Genomic DNA, 24,472 nt, shown 5'->3' on the forward strand with positions numbered 1-24,472 from the left:
GGTCTAAGCTGGGGCGCCTGGGTGGCTCAGTGGGTTAAATCCTCTGCCTTTGGCTCAGGTCATGATCTCAGGGTCCTGGGATTGAGCCCTGCATCACATTGGGCTCGCTGCTCAGCAGGGACCCTGCTTCCTCCTCTCTCTCTGCCTGCCTCTCTGCCTACTTGTGATCTCTCGCTGTCAAATAAATAAATAAAATCTTTAAAAAAAAAAACGATTTGTCAAAGCTCATTGAACTGTACACTTATGATGGGGTTTTATGGTATATAAATTATACTTCAGTAAAGATGATTTGTAAAACAGCCTTAATAATTAAGCATCCCAGCAAGATAATGCTTATTGTTTATATTGAATAGCAGAAAAACTGAGAGATCTGCCGATTTTCATGGAGAACAGAGTATAGTTAAGTATAATCTTCATTTAGGTCTCCACTTCTACTTGATTAGTCATATTATCAAAACTGTAGGTTCAAATGCTCATCAACATATTATTTTTTTTCAGTGAAGACTAAAATACTAGCTTTTAGACTACAGCACTTGAATATACAAATACACAGGTCCAAGCAATTCCCTTTTAATTTAAAAGATGATTTGATTCCTAAACGTAGAATTTTTCTAATTGTGTATTTTTCCTTTTCAAAGAGGACACCTGCAGCATTCTGTTTCCACACTGGCTAAGAAAAAAAGGTGAATTTATTGGCTGTTCTAGCTGACAACATCAGGGGAATGCTGGCTTCAAGCATTGCTGGACCCCGTATTGAAACAAAGCCAGGAAGGGTCTATTCTTCTATGTCTCTTGGGTCTGCTTTTCTCTGCATTGATTTCATCCTCAGTTAGACTCCTCATTGAAAGATGACCACTTACAGCTCTAAGCTGGCGTTCTACAAACTCAGCAGCCACAGTGCCTCTTTTGCGGATAGTTCTGGGAAGTCCTGGGCCTGTTTTTCCCTCAGCCCAGCTTGGGTTTTAATCCCATCCCTTAACCAACCATTGTGACCAGGGAAGAGAATATGCTGATATTCTTGGATCTTGGTTGATGGGTCCCACTTGAACAGCTTGGGTAAGTCTCCCCAGAGGAACTCCAGGCTGTGGTTGGGTCTCTTCATGCACTTCCTGTTTCCTCTTTGCCATTGTCTGAAACAATGTAGCAAATATCTATTGCTTCCATCTGCCCAGAATCTAGTCCCTCTTAATACATAATACTGTGCATGAGACAAGTTTCTGATTACAGCAAGCTCCTGGATCCAGCTGTGCCTGAAGTTAGAGCTGCTTCTGGACCATAAATTTCCCTTTCCCCCCTAGGCCAATCTGAACGGTGGCTTTAGTTAGTTGCGACCATGAATTACCCTTTTCTTAAGTCCGTTTGAATGGGGGGCCTTTAGTTAAAGGATACAAAAAAATGGATAATCCCACTCAAGCTCAAATAGAGCTAAAAAAGCATTTATTTTACTTGTTAGTAAGGGAAAAATAATAGTTTCATAGTTGAGAAAACATATTCGTACCACCTTAACCAAATGATCAAAGTTAACTTTACCAAGCATGAGACAAAATGACATCACAAGCCCCTGATATGAAATACTGAGGATATGACAGAATGTCAATGATATTCTGGGGTAAAATGCATAATATGAATCTAATAATGAGGGAGAAAGGTAGGAATTCGATAAAATAACTGGCCTGTAATCTTAATGTATGTCAAGGTTATGCAACACAAAAGAAGACTGAAAAAAATAGAATGTTGAAGGGTCCCTGAGTGGCTCAGTCAGTTACGCATCTGTCTTTTGCTCAGGTCATGATCTCAGGGTCCTAGGATGGAGCCTCACATGGGCTCCCTGCTCAGTGGAGAGTCTGCTTCTTCCTCTCCTTCTGTGATCTCTGTCACTCTAACTCTCTCTCAAACAAATAAATAAAAGTATTTTAAAAAGAGAAAAGAAAAAAGAAAGAAAAAGGAATTGTTTCAGATTAAGAGAGACTGAAGAGTCAACTGAGGGTGACACATAATTTCCATAATGGCTATTATGGGACCAACTGACAAAACTAAATAAGGATTGTAGATTAGATTGTATCTAATCTACTCTAATCTAATATCAGGTCATGATCCTAGACTCCTGGGGTGGAGCCCCACATCTGCTCCCTGCTCTGCAGTATGTCTGCTTCTCCCTCTGCCTGCTACTCCCTCTGCCTGCTACTCCCCATGCTTGCGCTCTCCCTCATTCTATCTCAAATGAATAAATAAAAAAATTTTTTAAAAAGATACACTTATGATGAGCACTCACTCATGTACAGAATTCTTGAATCACTATATTGTACATCTGAAACTAACATAACATTATATGTTAACTATACTGAAATTAAAATAAAAAGCTTAATAAAGTTTAAAATAATAATAATAATGTTGGGGAAAATTTTGTTTTGTTTTGGGGAAATTAAAAAAAAAAAAAACACTAGAAAATGAACCGTAGAATAAACTCAAAGAAAATAGAATATTTCTTCTACTTTTAAGAAAATTAAAATAGTGCTTGCTTTAACAACATATATAATGAAACAAACAATAAGGACATGATAGTATGGTCCCCATGCAAGGATGACACACAAATCGAGAAGTATTCCATGTTAAATAAGTAAATAAATAAATAAAAATATGTTAATGAGAAAGTAAAATGGAGGTTCTTTCTTGATTTTTTATTTTAAAAGATTTTATTTATTTATTTGAGAGATAGAGTGAGACGAGCGGGCACAAACAGGGGTGGAGGGAGAGGGGGAAACTGGCTCCCTTATTGATCAAGGAGCTGGTTGCGGGCCTTGATTCCAGGTAAAACTCATTTGTGACATTGGAAGTCAGGAGTGGTCATCTTTGGGGCAGAGAGAAATAGGGATTGGAATGTGATACGAGGAGAGCTTCCAGAGGGATAATAATGTTCTTTGACCAGGGTACTAGTTAACATCCTATTAACTAGGTCGTGTAACTTCCTGCACGTTTATCATACCGAACATTTGTAATATGGGCACATTTCTTCATGTGTGTTTTACACCGTTAAAATTTTACATTATAGGGGCGCCTGGGTGGCTCAGTGTGTTAAAGCCTCTGCTTTCAGCTTGAGTCATGATCCCAGGGTCCTGGGATAGAGCCCCGCTTTGGGCTCTCTGCCGGGCAGGGAGCCTGCTCCCCACCACCCCGCCTGCCCCTCTGCCCACTCCTGATCTCTGTCAAAAAAAAAAAAAAAAAAAGTCTTAAAAAATTTACATTATATCTCAGAAGAGGCATTATAGTTGGAATTGAAATTTTCCTGTATGGGGAACAATCTTCGGTGCCATTCTGAACCACAAAAACAATTTTTTTCACTCAATTCACATTTCACAATTCACATTTCTGAAGTTTGATTTCAGAAAAAAATCAGTATGTTTTAAACCGTACCACACATTTTTATGCATTTGTAGACATGTTATGTTAATAATTTAAGATAATTAATAAGCCTTTTAAACACCGCTTAGGTTTCAATTTGTTTAGGGCGCGGACGCAGGGTCTAACGTTCCTGGTTCCTCGCCTGTGTAAGTCTGTAGCGTCCTCCAATCACTGCGGCAACAAACAACGTCTGCAATAGTTTCCAAAACTCCCACCAGGGGGCGATAGCGCCCCGTTTGAGAAGAACAAATCAAGCCCAAGATTCTAAAGAGGTAATTTGTATATTGGGATCTGGAGCTCTGCGGAGAGGTCTGTGCTGGAGATAAAAACTTGATGGTAGCGGGACGCCTAGGTGGCTCAGTGGGTTAAAGCCTCTGCCTTCGGCTCAGGTCATGATCCCAGGGTCCTGGAATTGAGTTCCGCATCAGGCTCTCTGCTCATCAGGGAGCCTGCTTCCTCCTCTCTCTCTGCCTGCCTCTCTGCCTCCTTGTGATTTCTGTCAAGTAAATAAAAAATCTTAAAAAAAAAAAAAAAAAAAAACTTGATGGTAGTAATGGGAGTGTCCTCCGATGTTAAGCGGTCACCGAGCCCCGATATTAGAGGCTGAGTAGGTGTGCAGGGCATCCAGACGCAGAGGATCACAGGAGTACCAGGAGGAGATTTTCCTAAAATTGATGCTGGACAATTGTTAAGGCAGGGAGTGATAGGAATTGAGGCTGGCCAGATGGACGAGGATAAACCAAGATCATCTAATAGTGTTTGTACTTTATCCTATGAATGGTCAGAAGCCAATAAATAGTTGAAGTAAGGACAACAGACAAACAACATTCATAGTTTTCTCCATATGCCAATCCCTATTCTAAGTTATTTTGATGTATTTTCTCCTGGAACCATTAGAACCACTTAGGAGTCCAATTATTTTATCACCTAGTGTCCATTCACCCTTTCTCATGCTGACTCTTGGGAAGCAGCAATATCTATCCCCCCGCTTCAAGTAGGCTTTGTGCACTGGATGTAGCCCATTCCACATGGGGCTACAGAATAGCCACTAGGATTTGGCCATTCTGAGTATCTAACTCTTCAGCCCCACTGATGGACTTAGGGGTCATCGGGTGATCCAATCAGAACCGAGAGGATTCTGATCCCACAGGTGTATGGGATCTTAGACTATAGATCTAAGATACAGATCTATCTACAGTGCCCCTGTTTGTTTTTTAAGTAGGCTCCACACCTAGCCTGGAGCCCACTTCGGGGCCTGAACTCACAACCCTGAGATCAAGACCTGAGCTGAGATCAAGAGTCAGATGCTCAACCAACTGAGCCCTTCAGGAGCCCCAGAAAGCGGAGAGTTTTAAGGGAAAAGGAACAGCAAGTGCAAAGGCCCTGAACAGGAAGAAGTGCGGTGTGTTCAAGGGACAGCAAGGAGTAAAAGAGGGTGGGCTTGGGGGAAATATAAGAGCTAAGTGAGAGGAGTGTAGAGGCCAGACTGTGGGGGCCACAGTTCTCAGCTGGGATGACCATTTTAATCACCAGGGGAATTGATGACATTCCTAATGCCTGTGAACAATTAAATCAGATTCCATGGGGTAGAAGCCCAGACTTCAGGAATTTTAAAAGCTCACCAGATGCTGGAAACTACAGGTTAATGGATAAACAAGTTGAGATTTATTGGCACAACAGGATACTACTCAGCTGTCAAAAAGAGCAAACTACTGATAAATGTAACAATTTACATAATCTCAAAGATATCAGGTTAAGGGAAAGAAGCCGGTCTTGAAGATTACATACTGTATGGCTGCCTATACTTGACATTCTCAACAATACAAAACCGCAGCAATGTTAGAAAAGATCAGGGGTCTTCGGGAGAGGGTGTGGATGCAAAAGGAAGTGTTTGGGGAGGAGGCAACTGTTCTTATCTTGATTGCAATGGGGGTGTGTGCGTAGAATGAATTGATACATGTGTTAGAATTCATTGAACTGTATACCGAAAGAAAAAGTCATTTTTATAGTATGTCATTCAAAAAATAAAATTAAAATAATCTCCCCAGGTGATCTCAATGTGCAGCCAATGCTGAGACCACGGGTAATGGCCGTGAAGACCATTTGAAGGAGCTTTTCCTTCTCTTCAGAACCATGAAGAGCAAGGGAGGGACATTCCCAAGATGGGAACCCCCAGGAGGATTCACACACTGAGTCTGGTCCAGGGGGGCCACTCTTTGGTCTGAACGTGCCAGAGGGATGAGACCCTCTCTGGTTTGTTTCATGCATTCATTCAATAATTATCCAGCACCCAAGTTGAGTTGCCTGAACCTGGGAGACAAAACAAGACAAAAGCTAAACCACTCCTTCCTCCTATCAGGCAAGAAGAAAGGAGTACTTTAGAGATTGCAAGGGGGAAATCTGGGAAGGGGGTCAGAAGTTGGTATTTCTGGGGCGCCTGGTGGCTCAGTGGGTTAAAGCCTCTGCCTTCCACCCAGGTCATGATCCCAGGGTCCTGGGATCGAGCCCCACATCGGGCTCTCTGCACAGCAGGGAGCCTGCTTCCCCCTCTCCCTCTGCCTGCCTCTCTGCCTACTTGTGATCTCTCCCCTGTCAAATAAATTTTTTTAAAAATCTTAAAAAAAAAAAAAGTGAGGAGACAGATGTCCACCCGATCAAGGTCTCTGTGACTGTCACCCTTAGGATTTGGGGTTTCCATGAGGATTTGGGGCTCTCCCATCACCCATCCATGTGTTCCCTGTTTATCTCTACCCTCTTCCACCTCCACTCTGGCCCCACCTCATCCTTGCGCCCCTATCCCTGCATCAGGCTCCTCCCTGGCTTCTAGACTGAGACCCTCTCTCCTATCTACTCTCCCACTGGGGAGTCAGCAGGATCTTCTTTTTTTTTTTTCCAGGGGGATTGACTTAAAGCCAAAGTGTGAGTTTCTCTTCCATAGCTAGAATCTTCCACAGCTCCCCACTCTGCTCAAGGTAAAATCGGTTCTTCACAATGAATATTTAAGGTGCCTCACATCTAGTCCCAAAAGACAGTTTTGTTTCTGGCTTCTCTCCTCTCCCTATTCCTCCCTGAACTCTAGTCCTCTTAATCTCCCAATGGCAGGTCTGGGAAGGCTTTGAAACTAGCCCCTCAGCCTGTCTCCTACTTTCCTGTCAAGGCTGCTCTGGCAGAGTTGTTGAGAAGCCTTGGAGGTCCTAATAACATGGTGGCTAAGAGACCAGACTGGGGACTCTGGAGTCAACCTAAATGGTCAGCAGTAGGTGGCTAATCTACTAAATTATGGCCCTCGACCAGAACACGGGGTTTACAGTATATATATAGGATAAAGGAACACATTAGATGACATCAATGAATATAATTAGGCAAATATTGCATGTGGGGCATTCTACAAGACACTTGTTCTGTGATTTTTTTGGAAAGTCAATATTGTTTGTTTGTTTTTTTAAGTCGTGGAGTGCCTGGCGACTCAGGTGGTTGAGCTGGTTTTGGCTCAGGTCACGCTCTCAGGGTCATGAGATCCAGCCCTGTGTTGGGTTCGGTGCTCAGCTCAGCAGGAAGTCTACTTAAGATTCTCCCTCCCGCTTTGCCCACCCCCGACTCACACGGTCTCAAATAAATAAATAAATATTTTAAAAATATCATGGAATATCCCAGCACCCTGGGATTATGACCAGAGCTAAAGGCAGACGCTTAACTCCTGAGCCACCCAGGCACACTGTTCTTAGTCTTTTTTTTTTTTTTTTAAGATTTTATTTCTTTATTTGACAGAGATTGAGATCACAAGTAAGCAGAGAAGCAGGCAGAGAGAGAGGAGGGGAAGCAGGCTCCCTGCTGAGCGGAGAACCTGATTCGGGGCTTGATCTCAGGACCCTGAGATCATGACCTGAGCTGAAGGCAGAGGCTTTAACCCACTGAGCCATCCAGGCACCCCATCCCTGTTCTCATTCTTAAGACATGCATGCCAAGATGCCACAAGTTCTATAACTTATTTTCAAATGATATGGGGGCACATGTTCATATTAAGAAATAGGGAAAGAGGAGAGAAAAGCAAAGATGGCAGGGTTGTTGGATCTAGGTGGAAGGTGTAGAAGTGGTCTGTGGTCATTCTTTAAATTGTGTTTGCAAATTTTTATGCTAAGTGTCAGAGAAAATGGAATCACCAATGATGAGAGTTCATACAAGAGAAAAATCTCCAAGCGTTAAAAATGAGACAGATCAGGGACGCCTGGGTGGCTCAGTTGGTTAAGCAGCTGCCTTCGTCTCAGGTCATGATCCCAGCGTCCTGGGTTCGAGTCCCACATTGGGCTCCTTGCTCGGCGAAGAGCCTGCCTCTCCCTCTGCCTCTGCCTGCCACTCTGTCTGCCTGTGCTCTCTCTCTCTTTCTCCCTCTCTCTTGCTGACAAATAAATAAATAAAATCTTTAAAAAAAAAAAAGAGAGACAGATCAGTAAGCCATGGAGAAAACTAACAAAGCCCAAGTTGGTTGTTTGAAAAGATGAATGAGATTGATAAAATCCCTAGCTAGACAGATGAAGAAGGGAAAAAAGAACAGAAATGACCAATATCAAGAGTGAAAGAGGGATTATCTCTACAAATTCTGTAATTAGATTTGACAATTTAGATGAAGTGATGATTCCTTGAAAAACACAAGGAATGAAAGCTTGTGAAATAGAACATATGACGAGCCCCGTATTTACTAAGGAAACTGAATTCATTATTTAAAAACGTCCCATAAAATAAATAAATAAACTCTTAAAGAAGAAAAAAGCAAACTTCCCACAAAGACAACTGGCTCAAATGGCTTTACTGGTGGATTCTGTCAAAGATTCAAGACAGAAACAACACAGAACTTTTCAAATTTGAGACAGAGCTGTATGTGCTGAGATGGGAATAACCTTTCAAAATACATGAATGGAAAAAGTCAATGTGCAAAGGAATGAATAGTATTCCTCTTTACATAATAAATAAAGGAGATATATAGGTGCATATTCTGTCTTTGCAAGGATAGCCCACTGCCTTATAGGTAGGAAATTGAGGAGCTGAAATTCAGGAGTGGGAGGAAGACTAGTTTTTCACTCTGCCCCCTTTTCTATTGTTTTAATTTTTCAATATGAATTGTGCAAGGAACTAAAAAAAAAACAAAGCCTTTTTTTTAGCTCAAGCTTTGCTGGATTTATAGTCTGACTCTAGTCAGATGTTCTGTGAATTGGGTACTGATAAAAGATGAGAAAGAGGCTGCATGGCTAAAATCTTGAACCTGGGGTCTAGGGGACAAGGTCATTAACTCGACACTTAGCCACCCACTGGCTGTGTGCTTTCAGGTAGATAGCTCTACCTCTCTGAGCCTCTGCTTTCAACACCTGTGAATTAGGGGTTATACAGTGAAGGATTAATTTTGCCCAGCTCCTGGGAGGTAACCTCTTGGAATATCTAGCTTGGTAAGAGTGTTTTTGATTACCTGGAACATACGGTGTCAGCTTGACCTCTGGAGGAGCTGGACACCAATGTCAGTCATATCAGAGGACAGCTGGGACTATGTGAATGACACCCCAGTAGAAAGCCTGGACACCAGGGCTCACGTGAGGGCTGCTGGCTGCAGTCCTCTGGGTGTGTCGTCATGCACTGGGTCTGGAAGTGTTGAGCGCTGTTTGCTCAGTGGCCTGGGAGAGAACAACTAGAAGCTGGTGCCTGGGGTCACCTGGACCCCATGGGCCTCTTCCTTTTGCTTTTTTTACTCTATATCCTTTCACTGAGGTAAACCAAGACTGTGAATAAAACAGCTCTTCTGAGTTCTGGGGGTCCTTCTAGTGAATTACGAGCCTGAGGTGGTTTTGGGGATCCCCAAACCCAGGAGTGATGAACAGTGTATACCTCACAGGGAGCACAGACACTAGGGATACTGTGCACACACAGTACTTACTGGTACTTACTGAGATCATTTCGTGGGTCAGGCTATGTGAGCTCGTGAACTCACCAGAACCCCTCATAGCAGCCCCAGGAGACTGATACTATGATTCGTGTTTCCTTTTTGTTTTTTTTTTTTTTTTAATATTTTATTTATTTATTTGACAGACAGAGATCACAAGAGGCAGGCAGAGAGAGAGAGGAGGAGGAAGCAGGCTCTCCGCGGAGCAGACAGCCCCATGCGGGGCTCGATCCCAGGACACTGGGATCATGACCCGAGCCGAAGGCAGAGGCTTTAACCCACTGAGCCACCCAGGCGCCCCTCCTTTTTGTTTTATTGTGAAATGTACATTCAGGAGTATAAAATGTAGGTGTAGGGCATGAAAAAAGTCACCTGGGTGACTCAGTCGGTTAAGTGTCTGCCTTTGGTTCAGGTCATGATCCCAGGGTCCCGGGATCGAGCCCCCACGTTGGGGGTGGGGGGGGTTCCCTGCTCAGTGGGAGTCTGCCTCTCCCTGTGCCCGTCCCCTCCATATGTGCTCCCCCTCTCTCCCCCACCCTCTCTCTCTCAAATAAATAAATCAAATCTTTAAAAAAATACTTAGAATGGGAACAACTGTGAGTTATCAGGTTAGGAAAAAAGGACAGGGAAGCTCCCAAGAGCCCCAACCCAGTTACAGCTCCCCCCATCGCCCGAGGTAACCACCTCTCTGACTTTTGAGATAGTCTTTTTGTCTTGTCTGAATGGTTTGGCCACCCACGTGCATATTCCTAACCCTACTGTTCTTTCATTTTCCCTGCTTTCAAGTGTATTGAGCGGACTAATGCAGCATGTCCTGTTTGGTGTCTGTCTTCTTTCACTCACCACTGTGTGTGTGAGATTTAACCATGGGGTTGGAGGCATCAGAAGTCTGTTCCTTTTTTTTTTTTTTTTTTTTTTTAAGATTTTATTTATTTATTTGTCAGAGAGTGAGCACAGGCAGACAGAGTGTCAGGCAGAGGCAGAGGGAGAAGCAGGCTCCCTGCTGAGCAAGGAGCCTGATGTGGGACTCGATCCCAGGACGCTGGGATCATGACCTGAGCCGAAGGCAGCCGCGTAACCAACTGAGCCACCCAGGCATCCCAGAAGTCTGTTCCTTTTTCACTGCCATATAGTATCCCGCAATGGATGCCCTTGTAGACCAGGATATATCTCTACTTTTTCTCCAGTTGATGGAAATTTGGGTGGTTTGTGGCCGTTGCAAACCATGCAGCTGTGAACATTCCTCCCTGTACCTGTTTCCCTACGGCCACAACCTGGTTCTCTAAGATGTATGCTCAGCCTGGAACAGCTGGCTTACAGGCTATGTGCATTTTCAAATTGATTCAGTAACATTGCCATCTTTCCCATCCAAAGATGTAGTAATTGCAATAAGCAAGATTGAGTAACTTTCCCAAGATCACAAAACCAAATCGCTTTGAACCCGGAGATCTTTGTTCCAGAACCCCTGCTCTCCCTTAGTACCCATTGGCACACGGTGGGCATCTAACAGTTGTGAGATGTTCTGCTGAGGGTTGTTGGGGGCTATTTTGGGGGCTTTCCACTCCTGTCCCCGTTATTCTGAACTCTGTCCCCATCAGTTAATCATTAACTGCCCCCCAAAGAGCCTATGATCCTAAAAGATTCGCCTTGCCCTGGCTACTGCCTCGTTAATCAGTCACTGCCCTTGGCTGGGCAAGGGGCACTTGGTAGACCTGCCTCCAAAGCCCCTTTACTTGCTTTAGAAGTGGCTAGGGATTTGTGATGCTTCGGACCTGTCGTGTGCTCTGTTCCCAAGCTGGACCCTCCGCTGGGGGCTGGAAGCCCTTGAATTTTGATGGAGGGGCTTTTCACCTCAAAGGCACAGGAGAACTGACCCGAGCTTTGCTGGTGCTGCGGCTGTGTGCCTGGCCCCCTCTGGTCACACATGGCCTGGCGGTGAGCAGGGACCCTGGGGACTGGCCTCGGGCAACCCCGGGCTGGGCTCTGAGCCATTGCTCTCTGTTACTCCAGCTCCAGGCCTGGTCTCGGCGACTCCTGGGCTCTCGGCTCTCGGGTGCCTTTCTCCGAGCGTCTATCTACGGGCAGTTTGTGGCTGGTGAGACAGCAGACGAGGTGAAGGGCTGTGTCCAACAGCTCCAGGCCCTAGGCCTCCGGCCCCTGCTGGCAGTACCCACTGAAGAGGAGCCAGACTCAGCTGTCAAGACGGGGTGAGTAGGGGCCAGGCCCGGGGAGGCGGGGAGGCTGGCAGGAAGGGGATGGGTGGGCTCCTGAAGCTAATGCCCGCTGGCTGCGGCAGTGAGGCCTGGTATGAAGGGAACTTCAGTGCTATGCTTCGGTGTGTGGACCTGTCACGTGGCCTCCTGGAGACCCCTGGCCCGACTGGGAACATCCTCATGCAGCTGAAGGTGACGGCGCTGACCAGCGCTCGGCTCTGTGTAAGGGACGGGCAAGATGGGGGTGGGAGGGTAGGGCTGCCGACCAGCTCCCCCTCACCACTCCACCCACCACCCCATTCCAGAAGGAGCTAACCTCCTGCATCAGAAAACCAGGGGCTTCCTTGGAGCTGAGCCCCGAGAGGCTGGCAGAAGCCATGGACTCTGGGCAGGTAAGGATCTCAGGCTGGGAGAGAATGGATGGTTGGTGGGGAATGTGGGGAGGGGGGCCGGGAGGGAAGCAGAGTTCTGTTTACATGGATGTAGCAGGCACCTGCTTGCAAGTGGGATGTTCCAACTGTGTAACTACTGCTACTCCCCAGGCTTGGAACAATCGGAAATAAATGTGGCTGTAGCCCTGGGGTGTGGTTGGAATGGATGGAATATGTGGGTCATCTGGGGCTCCTAGGCGAGGGCCTGGGGGCTGGGAGCTCTCAGAGGAGGGAGTGAGACAGTTAGCTCTTTACCAACTAGAAGAAAGTTATCAGTATTTGGCCAATCAACTGGAAGTTATGATTAGGCCAGTGGGGTTTTGGTTTGGTCATTCACTCATTCGTTCATTCGTTTCTTTTTATTTCCATGTACTATTCCAACCCGCCCTCCCGGTCACTGGCATCCCTAATACAAAAGCCCGGCTCTCCCTTTCCATCTCTGCTAGCTCATTCTCCTTCCTTGTTAGGTTCTTCTCTACCTGTCTCTTCAATATGGCAGTTCTCCAAGTCTAGGTCCTGGCTCCCGCCTCCTCACTCCTTCCTCCCCTTGGTGGGATCTTCTTACCCACGCTGCAGCCTCAGCTTCCCCACCGGGTACTCATGAGGCCCATGTTTGTCTCCAGTCCCAGCCTTTCCCATAAGCCCCTGGACATGCTCCAGACCCCTCACACCTACCAGATCCCACCCTGGCTTCAGTGTCTCCCTGAACCTGTTCCCCTTTCTGCCCGCATTTCAGAGACAGCCCTCCCAACCCCTGTGTCAGTCCCAACCTCAGACAGAAGTGAAGATTGGGTGGGTTAAATATTTGGTGAGGTACCCGAAATAGCACCAGCACCAAGTAGGACTTCTCTGAGGGTGGCTGTCGTATGTAGGAAGTCTCACCAGTTACTGACTCCCCAGGACCCCCCAAGACTCTGCCCCCAGCCAAGGGGAAGACAATTCTCCGGAAAAAAAAAAAATCTTTTTTTTAAAAAAGATTTTATTGGGGCGCCTGGGTGGCTCAGTGGGTTAAGCCGCTGCCTTCGGCTCGGGTCATGATCTCAGTGTCCTGGGATCGAGTCCCGCATCGGGCTCTCTGCTCAGCCGGGGGCCTGCTTCCCTTCCTCTCTCTCTGTGATCTCTTCCCTTCCTCTCTCCTACTGTGATCTCTCTCTGTCAAATAAATAAATAAAATCTTTAAAAAAAAAATAAATTAAAAAGATTTTATTTATTTATTTGACAGAGATCATGAGTAGACAGAGAGGCAGGCAGAGAGAGAGGAGGAAGCAGGCTCCCTGCTGAGCAGAGAGCCTGATGCGGGGCTCGATCCCAGGACCCTGAGATCATGACCTGAGCTGAAGGCAGAGGCTTTAACCCACTGAGCCACCCAGGCACCCCAATAAATAAAATCTTTTAAAAATATAGTATCTATGTGATACAGCTTCATTTCCTACATTTAACAATTTCGAAACGTGTCTCCCTTCTGGGTGGTGGGGGAGGGGAGACACGGGCCCCGGAAGGATTCAGTCACCCGAACCATTCTCACCTCCTCTGCTGCTCCCCCAGGATCTCCAGGTCTCCTGCCTCAGCGCAGAGCAGAACCGGCATCTCCAGGCCTCTCTGAGCCGCCTGCACCGGGTGGTCCAGGTAACCCCGGCCATGGCCCGTCCCCCCACGCGTGCCAGGCACCCCAAGGCCTGACCGCAGTCCCTCCCACCCACAGCACGCCCGGGCCCAGCACGTGAGGCTCCTGGTGGACGCTGAGTACACCTTCCTGAACCCCGCTCTCTCTCTGCTGGTGGATGCCCTGGCCAGGCGCTGGAACAGCCCTGGGGAAGGCGGGCCCTGGGTGTGGAACACTTACCAGGCCTATCTGAAGGTGTGTGGTACACGGTGGGGGCCCGCGGGCTGGGGTCCCGGGGCCCTGACCCAAAGCTGCCTGGGTGCCCCGCCAGGACACACACGAGCGGCTGAGGCAGGCTGCGGAGGCCGCTGACAGGTCTGGCCTGGCCTTCGGAGTCAAGTTGGTACGAGGGGCATATCTGGACAAGGAGAGACAGGTGGCTCGGCACCAAGGGACAGAAGACCCCACTCAGCCAGACTATGAGGCTACCAGTCGGAGGTAGGACTGGGCCAGACAGGCCTCAGAGATAAATCATAACCTTTCATCCCAGAGCACTGTCCATGATGCAGCCTCTGTATGTCCCCATATCACTTCCTCTCCCTGGTCCAAGACATCTTCTCTTTCCACCTCCTCTTTGGGCTCCCTGCTCCATCCTTTGTCCACCACCCCAGTCTGTATCCCATAGGCAGCCAGAGGGCGCCTGCTAATATCTAAGTCAAATCCCGTTCCCTGCTCAGTTCAAAACCCTCCCATTGCTCCCACTGCCCCTCAATAAACCCCAAATCCTTACAGCAGCCCCCAGGCCCCGCATGACCTGGTCTTGTCACCTCAACTTCTCTTCTGCCCACTCTGTTCCTCCACACTGGCCTCCTTGATGATCCCCAGGGCCTTTGCACTTCCTGTTCCCATTGTTTAGAATGTTCTCCCTCCAGACAGCTGCTTGCTTCAATCCCTCACCTCCTTGGGTCTCTACTTTTTGGAACCTCCTTGGGGAGCCTTCGCTGCCCTCGCTGCCCTCCCTATCAAAAATGAGAACTCCCACACCTACCCTCTTCCTGAATTTGCTTTCCCTCCTCAGCGCTTACCAGCATCTGAGATTCTACACACTTTCATATTCAATGGCACATTGTCTCTCCCTTGAGAGTGTGGGCCCAGGAGGGCAGGGGTTTCTGATTTGTTCATTGTTGAGCATCCAGTGTTTAGAATTGTGCCTGCTACGTGACAGGTGCTCAGAACACATCTGTTGAATACATAAACAACCCCAAGTGCCCCCCCCCCCAACACCCATCTCACAGAGGATGGAACCCAGGCGCGAAGAGGTAGAATCACTTACCCAAGGTCACATAGCTAGTAAGTGGCAGGACCAAGTTCTGAACTGAGCAGACTGACTCTAGAACCTGCATTCTTACTCACCTCAAATCACCCTGTGCTGGGAGCAAAACATGGGTGAGCTCCTTGGATCCCCATCCCAGGACGCTGGGAAGAAGCAAACTGTTCCTTTACCACATACTTTCTGATCGCCTGATTTAGATCAGGGCCTGGGCTGGACCCTGGTCCTGGTCCCATTCCCAACTAAGGTGGTCCCCAGGCCCAGTCTTCGTAGAGCTTAAAAATCTACTTCCATTTCCCGCTGGATTCAGGAAAGGTTTGTAGAGCCACAGGGACTGACCCAATCTCACAGGGCAAGGGGCCATGCCATGGCTGGAAGCTAGGCTCACACCCGAGGCCTATGAGGGCTCCTACATACGATTGTGCCCCACAGGCTTAATCACATCTGATTATTTCTTACTAAGTTATAATAAACATATCATAAAATTCACCATTTCAAAGTGTACCATTCAAGGGATTTTAATATATTCACAAGGTTTTCCAACCATCACCACTAATTCTAGAATACTTCATCACCATGTCCATTAGCAGTCACTCCCCATTTGCTTCCCCTCAGGCCCTGGAAGCTTCTAATCCATTTTGTGTCCCTATGGATTTGCTTCTTCTGGGTATTTCATACCAATGGAGTCATATGTGTGGTCATAACATATGACCTTTGGTGTCTGGCCTGTTCCACTCAGTGTAACGTTTTCAGGGTTCAATCATATTAATCAGTCGCATTAATCAGTACTTCATTTCTTCTTATGTCTAAAATAATATCCCACTGTATGGATGTACCACACCTTGTCCTTAGGGTGGCACACAGCCAGCAGCAAGCTGGGAAAGCATTCGCCAGTCAGTTTGTCTTTCTGTATCAGAGCCCCTGAGTGTCCTCACCCTTCTTTGGTGCAGGGCACTCCACGAGCCTTTGTGCCCCGTCATTCCTTTGAGCCGGGCCCCACTGACCGTTACGTTACTGTTGCTCGTGCTCTGTGGTCAACACTGCTGTGAATGACCTTAGGTAAACGTCATCTCATAAATGGGATGTCACCCTTTGCTCTGAGACGGCCACCAAGCCAAGGGCTTTATGACACCCCCATCTTACTCCATCCTCAACAGGGCTGTGAGGTGAACGTGAATCGTTACAAGAGAGGAAACAGGCTCAGAGAAGGGCTATCCCCTGCACCTGGTGGAGGGGAAATGGGGGTGCCCTATGACCTCTGAGTACTTGCCCTTAAGCACCCCAACTCCCAAGGAGAGGAATCCTGAGTCCCCGGGACTTGACCTTTAACTACCAGGAGCCATAAGCTGAACAGAGCACCTCCCTTCAGTTACAGCCGCTGTCTGGAGCTGATGCTGACCCATGTGTCCCACCGTGGCCCCATGTGCCACCTCATGGTGGCTTCCCACAATGAAGAATCTGTTCGCCAGGCAACCAAGCGGTATGTAGAGGGATGGGAAATGGGTCCCCACAAGGAGGACCCCTCAATTCCTCTCCCTTGCCAGGGGTGGGCAGAGGGTGGTGGACATGGAATAGGGGTAGGGACGGTGAGGGACAAGTAGGTTCACAGGGATGCAGGGGAGGCTATTAAAATATTTACCGCCCTGTAGGCCCCAGCTAAACAAGGCATTGCTCCTTTTTTGCTGGGGCACAGGGAGGTCTGTGGGTTCCAGGGAAGGAGCTGGGACTCGCCGGGGAGCTTTCATGGGCCTGAGAATAGTGGTTATTTATCACTGAGTTTGGAAGTACTTCAAAATTTTAGTAAATGGAATAGCCATATGAGTGCATAATGGCTGACTGTCAGCTCTGGATCCAGCCACTGTGTGGACTGATGATGTGGCCTTCTCTATAGCATGTGGGAGCTGGGCATTCCTCTGGACGGGCCTGTCTGTTTTGGACAACTTCTAGGGATGTGTGACCACGTCTCCTTGGCACTGGGTATGTGGATGGCCCATTCTCCCCATTCCCCAACACCATGCCCCACCTAGCCCTTGGCCTCATCCCCTCCTAGCCAGATCCCTTCTCCCACTCCCAACCAGAGCCTGCAGCTGGCCCAGCCACCAGATTCTTCCCGATAGATCTGTTGCTCCCTATCTGAAGGCCTTGCTTGTCTGTTCTTTAAGCCTGCTGTCTCTTGCTTTTGCTGGTGTTCGATCATGGTGTCTTGTTTCCTATGTGCTTTGTTATCTTGATTGTGTCTCCCTGGGGTCTGAGACCAGAAGATTTATGTTTTCTTCTGCCAGGTGCTAAGGGGTACAGAACCACTTTACCTTATATTCAGAGCTTGAGGTTTCCAGAAGCATCTCCATTATGAAACTTTGAGCTACAAATATGTGAGGCTAATCCATGGCCTTGATCTCTCAGAGATGGGCTTTTGTTTTCTTTGCTCTACTTATGGTCAAGGCTACTATTCCCTGTGAGCTGGGGAAGGCGGGAGGGAGTGTTGATTTCTGGTTAACTCTGACACTGAGAGTGCAGCTTAACTTCAGGAAATGCTCCTTTACAAGTCGCCCTGGCCAGACTCTGGGCCTCAATTTCTGTACCCCCTCAATTCAATGAAGTCATCAAATCTTGCCTTCAGGGTGGAAGTGTTTCCTTGCGTCCTTCCCTTTTTGGGTTCGCATTTTCTCTTAATCCTTGGATTACTAAATTCCTTACTCTTTTGGCAGTACTTTAATAACTTTAGGAACATTTTCTAAATGTTTACTGCAGGATTTTAAGGGTTTTTTTCATTGGGAATTTTGTCCAACTCACCTAGTCTGTCACATTCTCAGAGATGAGAGCCTCTGTTCCAGTGGGGCCTCTCCCCAAACATGAGTTCATACCCTGCTAACAATCTCCCTGCAGGGCAGGCCGGCTATGCGGTGTATAAGTCCATCCCTTATGGTTCCCTGGAGGAGGTGATCCCCTATCTGATCCGGAGGGCCCAGGAGAACCGGAGCGTGCTGCAGGGTGCCCGCAGGGAACAGAAGCTGCTCAGCCAAGAACTTCGGAGGAGAGTGCTGGGTCGGGGCCAGCATCCCCAGGAGTCATGTGGTTAATAAAGATCCTGAGCTAGGGATGCCTGGGTGGCTCTGTCTTCGGCTCAGGTCATGGTCCCAGGGTCCTGGAATTGAGCCCCGCATAGGGCTCTTTGCTCAGTGGGAAGTCTGCTTCCCCCACTCCCCCTCTGCCTGCCTCTCTGCCTACTTGTGATCTCTGACTGTCAAATAAGTAAATAAATCTTAAAAAAGAAAAAAAAAGAAAGAAAGATCCTGAGCTATTGCCCTGCACTGAAGCTGCCTTCTTGGGAAAGAGCTATTCTCGACCTCAGTCAGTCCAAGCTAGCAGCTCGGCAGCTCAAGAGAGACCAGTAGCTGATCACAGAGCATAGCAAGGACATTGATAAAAAACTAACATGCCTCCCTCCAACCCTGAGGCGGCCTATCCTGCACTGGGCCTGGGATCAGCTCTACTCAGCCAATCAATGACTTAAGGGGGAACCTTCTTAACTCCAGTGGATGCCCAGATGATAAGCAGACACTGAGACACTGAAGCCCAGAGGCTGGGAGGGACAGAGGGAAGAGGAAAACCACTTTTTAATTTAATAAGCATTTACTGAGGCTCCTCCTGAGCTATGCTCTGAGGTGAACAATGCTGGGAACACAGCAGTGACAAAGACAGCTGCAAGCCCTGACTCACAGGCCTTGGTCCAGTAGGGGTAGAGAGACCTATCTTCAGTGACAGCCTGGGGAATCAGGGGAGACTCCTGGTGATCAAGAGGGCTTCCCAGAGAATTTATAAGGATAACCAAGGGAATACTGAGAAGAGCATTCAAAGAAAGGCAAGTGAGTGCATAGACAGAAGAGTGTGAAACAGACTGGGGAGTGGGAAGACAGGGATGGAAGGGTAGGCAGGCCAGATGATGCCATCTTTGTTGCCAGGCTTCATGGGCTGGACTTTGTCCCAAGGGCCCTGGGGAGTCAGGAGGGTTTCAAGCAAGGGAGAGACAAAGTCAGGATTGGCTTTTGTAAAAGTCCCCTGGCTACCTCATAGTGAGTGTACCAGAGCGGGGAGATGGGCTGGGAGCCCAAGGGAAGCTAGAGTAAGGAATCGCCACAGGCCGCTGGAGCATGGTAGGACGATAGAAACGGAGGAGGGGGCTGGTGAGAAGGACAGTCTGGAAGCTGAGTAGATGGGCCATCCGGCTGAGAGGCTGGATGGGAGGGAGACACTGAAGGGCGAGGCCCAGGGCCCTCGCTTGAAGAGGGGGGGCTCTGAGATGGTGCGGGGAGGAAATGCAGTTTTGGGGAGATACAAGTGTGGGACCCAGTGGACGGTATGGTATCAGAGGATTTCGAGGGAGCGGTGTCCAGGACACGTGGGGCCCGTGGTGGTGGTGAGAAGCGTGGAAAGAAGACAGCCAAACAGGGATCAGGAAGGGCCCACCACCTCAAACAAGTCTTGGGGCAGGCGGAAAAAGCGGGTAACATGTACCGCACAGCCGACAGCTCTGGGGTGGATATCGCTTTCTTTTCTTTCGCATCACGTCAGGGCTGTGGGGGTGTCTCTCAGAGGAGGGGGATGCTGCGCAAGCGCAAGCCACCGAAGCGCATGCGCCCCAGGTTCCCGCTCCACCGTGCCTGGGTCACGTGGTAAGCACTGCTGGAGCGCAACGGTAGGTACAAAGAGCTGTGGGCTGGAGCCTAGACTCCAGAATCTTCCTAGAGCTTACTGGGCCCTCAGACTAGACCCCACTGCCAGACCTCGGCCTTCCCTCGTATTCCTCCCTCCTTCCCACGCCTGGTGGCCCGCAGAACCTACCCGTTTTCAGACTCCGGCTCCCAGCCCACAGACATAGCCCTCAGGTCCCCTCCCATAGCCCACAGACCCCACCCCAGCACCCAGAGGCTTCCCACAACCTCAGTCCATGTCCGCAACCGTCAGACCCTCTCCCAGCCCGCAGAGCCTGCCTCAGCGCCTTAGCCCTTGCCCTGACCGCCCTTCCTTCCACCCCCTCGTGTAGCTTGGAGACCCTACCCCTTCTCAGCCCAAGCCCTCAGGCCCCTCTTCACCAGACCCTTTTCCTAAACCACTAGTGTCCTTTCCAGAGCTCAGGTCCTGTCCCTGGAGCCCTTACACCCCCACCCCCAGAGAGAATGCCCAGCCCCCAGACTCCCTTAGACCCCAGACCTGCCGGTCTGGTCGTTAGCTCTCCCTGTCCGACCACTTTCCCCATTCAAACACCTAACAGCAGAGCAGACTCCTCCTGAGTCTCCTCTCTTTCTCACGCGGCCTTCTAGGACTACCAGCCGGCTCTGTATTTATTGCCCCCAAGAGGTACTATGTTTACTTCCGCCTCCCTCATAAGAAACCCCTAGGTGATCCCTGTCCAGGAGCTGAGTGAGGAGGCCGGAGCCCACAGATGCCCTCCCTGCGCTCTCGCTTCCCCATGGAGCTGGGCTCTGTTAGGGATCCAGAAGCCCAGCTGGGACGACTGCATCGCCTGGCCCTGGCTGGGGGCCCAGGATGGGGCCTCACTCGGCTCCTGCGGAGAGGTGAGGGTTCTTTTAGCTCCTGCAGCTACCTGTGGGGTGCAGCTCAAAAGGCTGTGTGGAAGGCGGGCCTTCAGTGGGCCAGTCACCAGCTGTGTACCAGGCACCTACTGCGCGCCAGCCTCTGATGTCCATGATGGAGATTTAGGGACAACCTTCTAGGTCATTGTGAATGAAATCTATCATGAGAATTTAAGAAAGTGGTGAGGATGAAGTAGATAGACCAAAAAGGGTGGTTTTATGAGAGCCAGTCATGCAACCCCCCACCCCCCACCCCAGGGTGAAATAGCCACTGCAAAGGCCTTGAAGTCAAAACAAATTGTTAAGTAGCAGCGGAGGGGAGGGGGACTCAGGGAGAGGGTGGAAGCTAAGAGGCACCAGCCACAGACAGGAAAGGGCCTCTGAAGTAGTGGTGAATTCTGTTCTATTTTGTTCTATGTGTGATGAGAAGCCATTGGAGTTGTAGGGAGGAAATGAACATCTAATTTACAATTGATTTTTGTAAATCGATTGTGTTTCTGGCCACTTTCTGAACTTAATAGTTGAAATTTTTTACTCTTTTACAGTTTTTGTTACCCACAGATGGTTGACAGTTTGGTCTCAGCCCTTTAAACTCTAATTCTTTTTTTTTAACCCCGTGTAAGTTGTTGGCCAGAACCCCCAAACTTGATTGTCAATAGATATCTCTTTCCTTGTTTTTTATATTAAAGAGAATTAATCTGTATTTCTGCATTAAGTATTGTGGGCGCTCTGGGGTTTTGGTATATAATTTTTATAAAGTGAGGATGTTCCCATTTATTCTTAGTTTTTTGAGGTATTTGCCACCCCTCAGTCATAAGTAAGTATTGAATTTTATTTTTATTTAATTTAGTGACTCATCATTTACATATATCACCCACTGCTCATCATAACAAGTGTGCTCCTTAATAACCATCACCTATTTAGCTCATCTCCCCCCCTCCCCAACTTCCCTCCATCAACGCTCAGTTTGTTCTCTGTCATTAAGAGTCTCTTATGGAAATTTTGAATTTTATCAGTTGCTTTTTCTGTATCTACTGAGTCAAGTGTGATTTTTTGTTAATTCATGAATGTGTTTTCTATGATTTTCTTATGTTGAATCATCCTTGATTTTTGGGAATAAATCAATTGGATAATCCCTTTTACTTTATTCAGGGGGTTAGCATATATGATCATAAGTGGAATTGAAATACAATTTTATTTTTGGTTCTGGAAACTTATGTGGTTTTGGAATTAAGGTCATTCTAGCTTCATAAAAAGAGCCTTGCTCTCCCTCTCTCTCGCTCTCTTTTTTGGAACAACTTGTATAAGATTATACATGAAATGATTACGGTTGTAATGATTATCTATATCATGCAGTGATTTGTGTTTTAAGAAGACCCTTCTATAGGCAATACACATGCAGAAAATCAGTTAGAATGCCTTTGTGAAAGACAGTGGGCTACTGGCTAAAATAGAAGGCAGTAAATGTGACATTCAGATGTTCTTAAAGGACCACCTTTAGAGGAATTTTGTGACAGTAAATAAGCTGGCTTAAGCCAAGTGCTTGATTGATTTTAGCCATATCTGCCTAGGACATAGGGAGTATGCATTTGCCCTCAGTAGGGAGAGGGTCAAGGGCCTCAAGGAAGAAGAGTTCAGGATAATGGGTGTGGAGAGGAGGGGTGAGAAGGAGGCTCTGAGCAGGATGGTGGGGGGAGGGGGTTGGCATAAGTGCAGTGCAGAGGAGGTTGTTTCTTGGATCCAGCTCTTAGAAGCAGAACTCAAAAATAAACTTGAGAGATTTCCTAAGAAAATCCAAGAGTTTGCTTTTCTTTTTCTTTTTCTTTTTTTTTTTTTAAGATTTTATTTATTTATTTATTTATCTGATAGAGACAGAGCAAGAGAGGGAACACAAGCAGGGGGAGTGGGAGAGGGAGAAGCAGGCTTCCCACTGAGCAAGGAGCCTGAGGTAGGGCTTAATCCCAGAAGCCTGGGATCATAACCTGAGCTGAAGGCAGACGCCTAATGACTGAGCCACCCAGGCATCCCAAGAGTTTGCTGTTCTTGAAGAATTGGATGCTGGCCACATGGGACCCGTGTACATACACTGCAGTAGAGCTGGGTGGAGGCTGCCTTCCCTGGACGGTGCACGAGGCTCCTGTCAGCTGAGGTTCTGAGAAGTCCACGTCCCCCTAGCCCCTGGGGAACTTTGTGTGATTTTTGACACTTCTGGGGTGGCAGATGGGTGTCAGCATAGCAGGTGGTTTTCATCCCCTGTTGCAACTCTGTGGGCTCATTAACGGTGAGCACCTTGTTGAGACAGATCCTGAGTAGAGTCCCCTGTAATTGGAGGGTGGGGCTTCCAGGGTATACAGAGAGAACCTGGAGTCAAGGCTCACCCAGTCAAGGAGGGACTGCAGGGGCTGGGAATTGGCAGAGGTGTTGCATAGCGGCCCCCAGGACCTCTGCCTCTGGAGTAAAGGGCAGGGACAGTCCTAAGCCTTGTTGCCCCTCAGTTGTCCAGGTGGATGGTGAGAACTCCGCTGGGCAGACGGGGCTCTTCCTCTCGGCGCTGCTGGGCCACAGCTCTGCTGTGCAGCTCTTGCTGACCTTTGGCGCCAACCCCAACCAGTGAGTGGACCGATGGCGGTGCCCCCACCGCTCCCCGGGGTCTGAGCCCCAGAGAGCCTGAGAGCCAGGCTTTCCTCCCCAGACACCCACTCCCTCATGACATCCTTCCATCCTGATGACTCTTCTGGCCCCAGTAATCTCCCCCTTGTTCTCTGGATTAACCCCCTCTTGTCCAGCAGGGACTACTCCCATTCTCCTGCTACCTGCCATGCTCACAGTAAAGACCTCACCCTGTCCCCAAGTGACCCTCCTGTCCTGATGTCCACCTCCCATGTTCACCGCAACTCCTCTCATCCCTCAGTGCTCCCATCCTGCCACCTCTTGTCTCTTTTCTGCCTCTTTCCTAATGCATTTCTGTCCTTGTTGTTCCACTGCAGCCGCTGCCTCGATGGCAGCACACCTGTGCACGCAGGCGCCTTCTCGGGCCGCAGCCTGGTGATGCTGCACCTGCTGCAGGCAGGGGGTGACCTGCGTCTGCATGACCAGCAGGGTCGCACACCTTGGGACTGGGCTGAGCAGGGTGGTGCCAAGCAGAGCTGGGAGGTGAGCAGTGGCCCAGGTGGAGTGGGGGCGTATAGAGCTGGTACCCCCATCTGCTTCACTGCACATGTTCCCCGTCCAGGTGCTGGAGCTCTTAGAGCTGTGCCGAGCCCACATGTCGGCACTAGTGCATGACGGTGAGTTGGTGGTCAGTGCATCCCTGGGCCAGTTGCAGGCCGGCTGTAGACACAGCCTGTGTGGCTCCCTGTCCTTGCCGTGGCGGGAGTGTGCAGACAGGTAACTACCCATATCCTAAAGCCCACTCACCCACTGCCCCCAGCTGCCCTATACTTACTCCTGGACTTTCCTTTGCCCCAGGGCACCGAGACGAGAGCGCATCAGAAGACCCCCCCGAATTTCAGCCTTGGGGTTTGGCCAGGTAAGCGGGAGAGGTTGGGGGAGCAGGGAACATCCCTGTCTGCTTTGTGCATCATAATCCCACTCCCCATCCCCAGCTGAGCTGCCTGAGGCCACTGGGGCTGGTGACAGGCATACCCCTTGCGGACCCCAAGGAGCTGCTGCCAGCCCAAGGCGAGCCTGACCGCACCTACGAGAGCAGCTCCCACACCCTCATGGCCAAGTGAGAGCCCCTCCCACACCCCCTGCCTGGCTGTCAGCAGAGGCTGGGAGGTGTCTAGCTCTGCTCCTTCCCTCGTGGGAAGACCCCCATTTCAGATCTGTGCTCTTTCCCCTTCCGGCATTGTCTAGCCTCCTGTGGAGGGGCCACTCCGTGACAGCTCGGAAGCTGAAGGCACCTGAAGCTCAGCCGGATGTGCTGTTGGCTGACCTTCAGCACTGCAGGTATACCACCCCCAGCCTTGCTCTG

The 24,472-nt window shown here is 48.9% G+C and overlaps 2 protein-coding genes across 3 annotated transcripts; both read left to right on the top strand.

The window, feature by feature from the left end:
- The first annotated feature begins 11,008 nt into the window (after positions 1 to 11,008).
- On the top strand, positions 11,009 to 18,000 carry PRODH2 (proline dehydrogenase 2). Of its 2 annotated transcripts, none has more exons than XM_059383886.1 (10): positions 11,009 to 11,260; positions 11,336 to 11,532; positions 11,622 to 11,760; positions 11,844 to 11,930; positions 13,515 to 13,589; positions 13,672 to 13,827; positions 13,904 to 14,070; positions 16,272 to 16,382; positions 16,794 to 16,879; positions 17,789 to 18,000. In XM_059383886.1, the coding sequence occupies exons 1-10, from the start codon at positions 11,087 to 11,089 to the stop codon at positions 17,980 to 17,982; spliced, it is 1,386 nt and encodes a 461-aa protein (XP_059239869.1). In that variant the 5' UTR covers positions 11,009 to 11,086; the 3' UTR covers positions 17,983 to 18,000. The 2 variants fall into 2 exon arrangements, with proteins under 2 accessions (XP_059239869.1, XP_059239868.1); XM_059383885.1 differs by having other exon boundaries at positions 11,010 to 11,260; positions 13,515 to 13,595.
- A 2,345-nt stretch (positions 18,001 to 20,345) lies between these two features.
- On the top strand, positions 20,346 to 24,441 carry LOC132004947 (inactive serine/threonine-protein kinase TEX14-like). The gene is made up of 6 exons (XM_059381613.1): positions 20,346 to 20,478; positions 22,992 to 23,106; positions 23,484 to 23,649; positions 23,729 to 23,883; positions 23,965 to 24,025; positions 24,102 to 24,441. Exons 1-6 carry the CDS (start codon positions 20,346 to 20,348, stop codon positions 24,228 to 24,230), a joined length of 759 nt encoding a protein of 252 aa, XP_059237596.1. The 3' UTR covers positions 24,231 to 24,441.
- Positions 24,442 to 24,472: the final 31 nt, after the last annotated feature.

This window comes from Mustela nigripes, chromosome 17, assembly GCF_022355385.1.
Source record: "Mustela nigripes isolate SB6536 chromosome 17, MUSNIG.SB6536, whole genome shotgun sequence".
In the NCBI taxonomy this organism is placed as follows: domain Eukaryota; kingdom Metazoa; phylum Chordata; class Mammalia; order Carnivora; family Mustelidae; genus Mustela; species Mustela nigripes.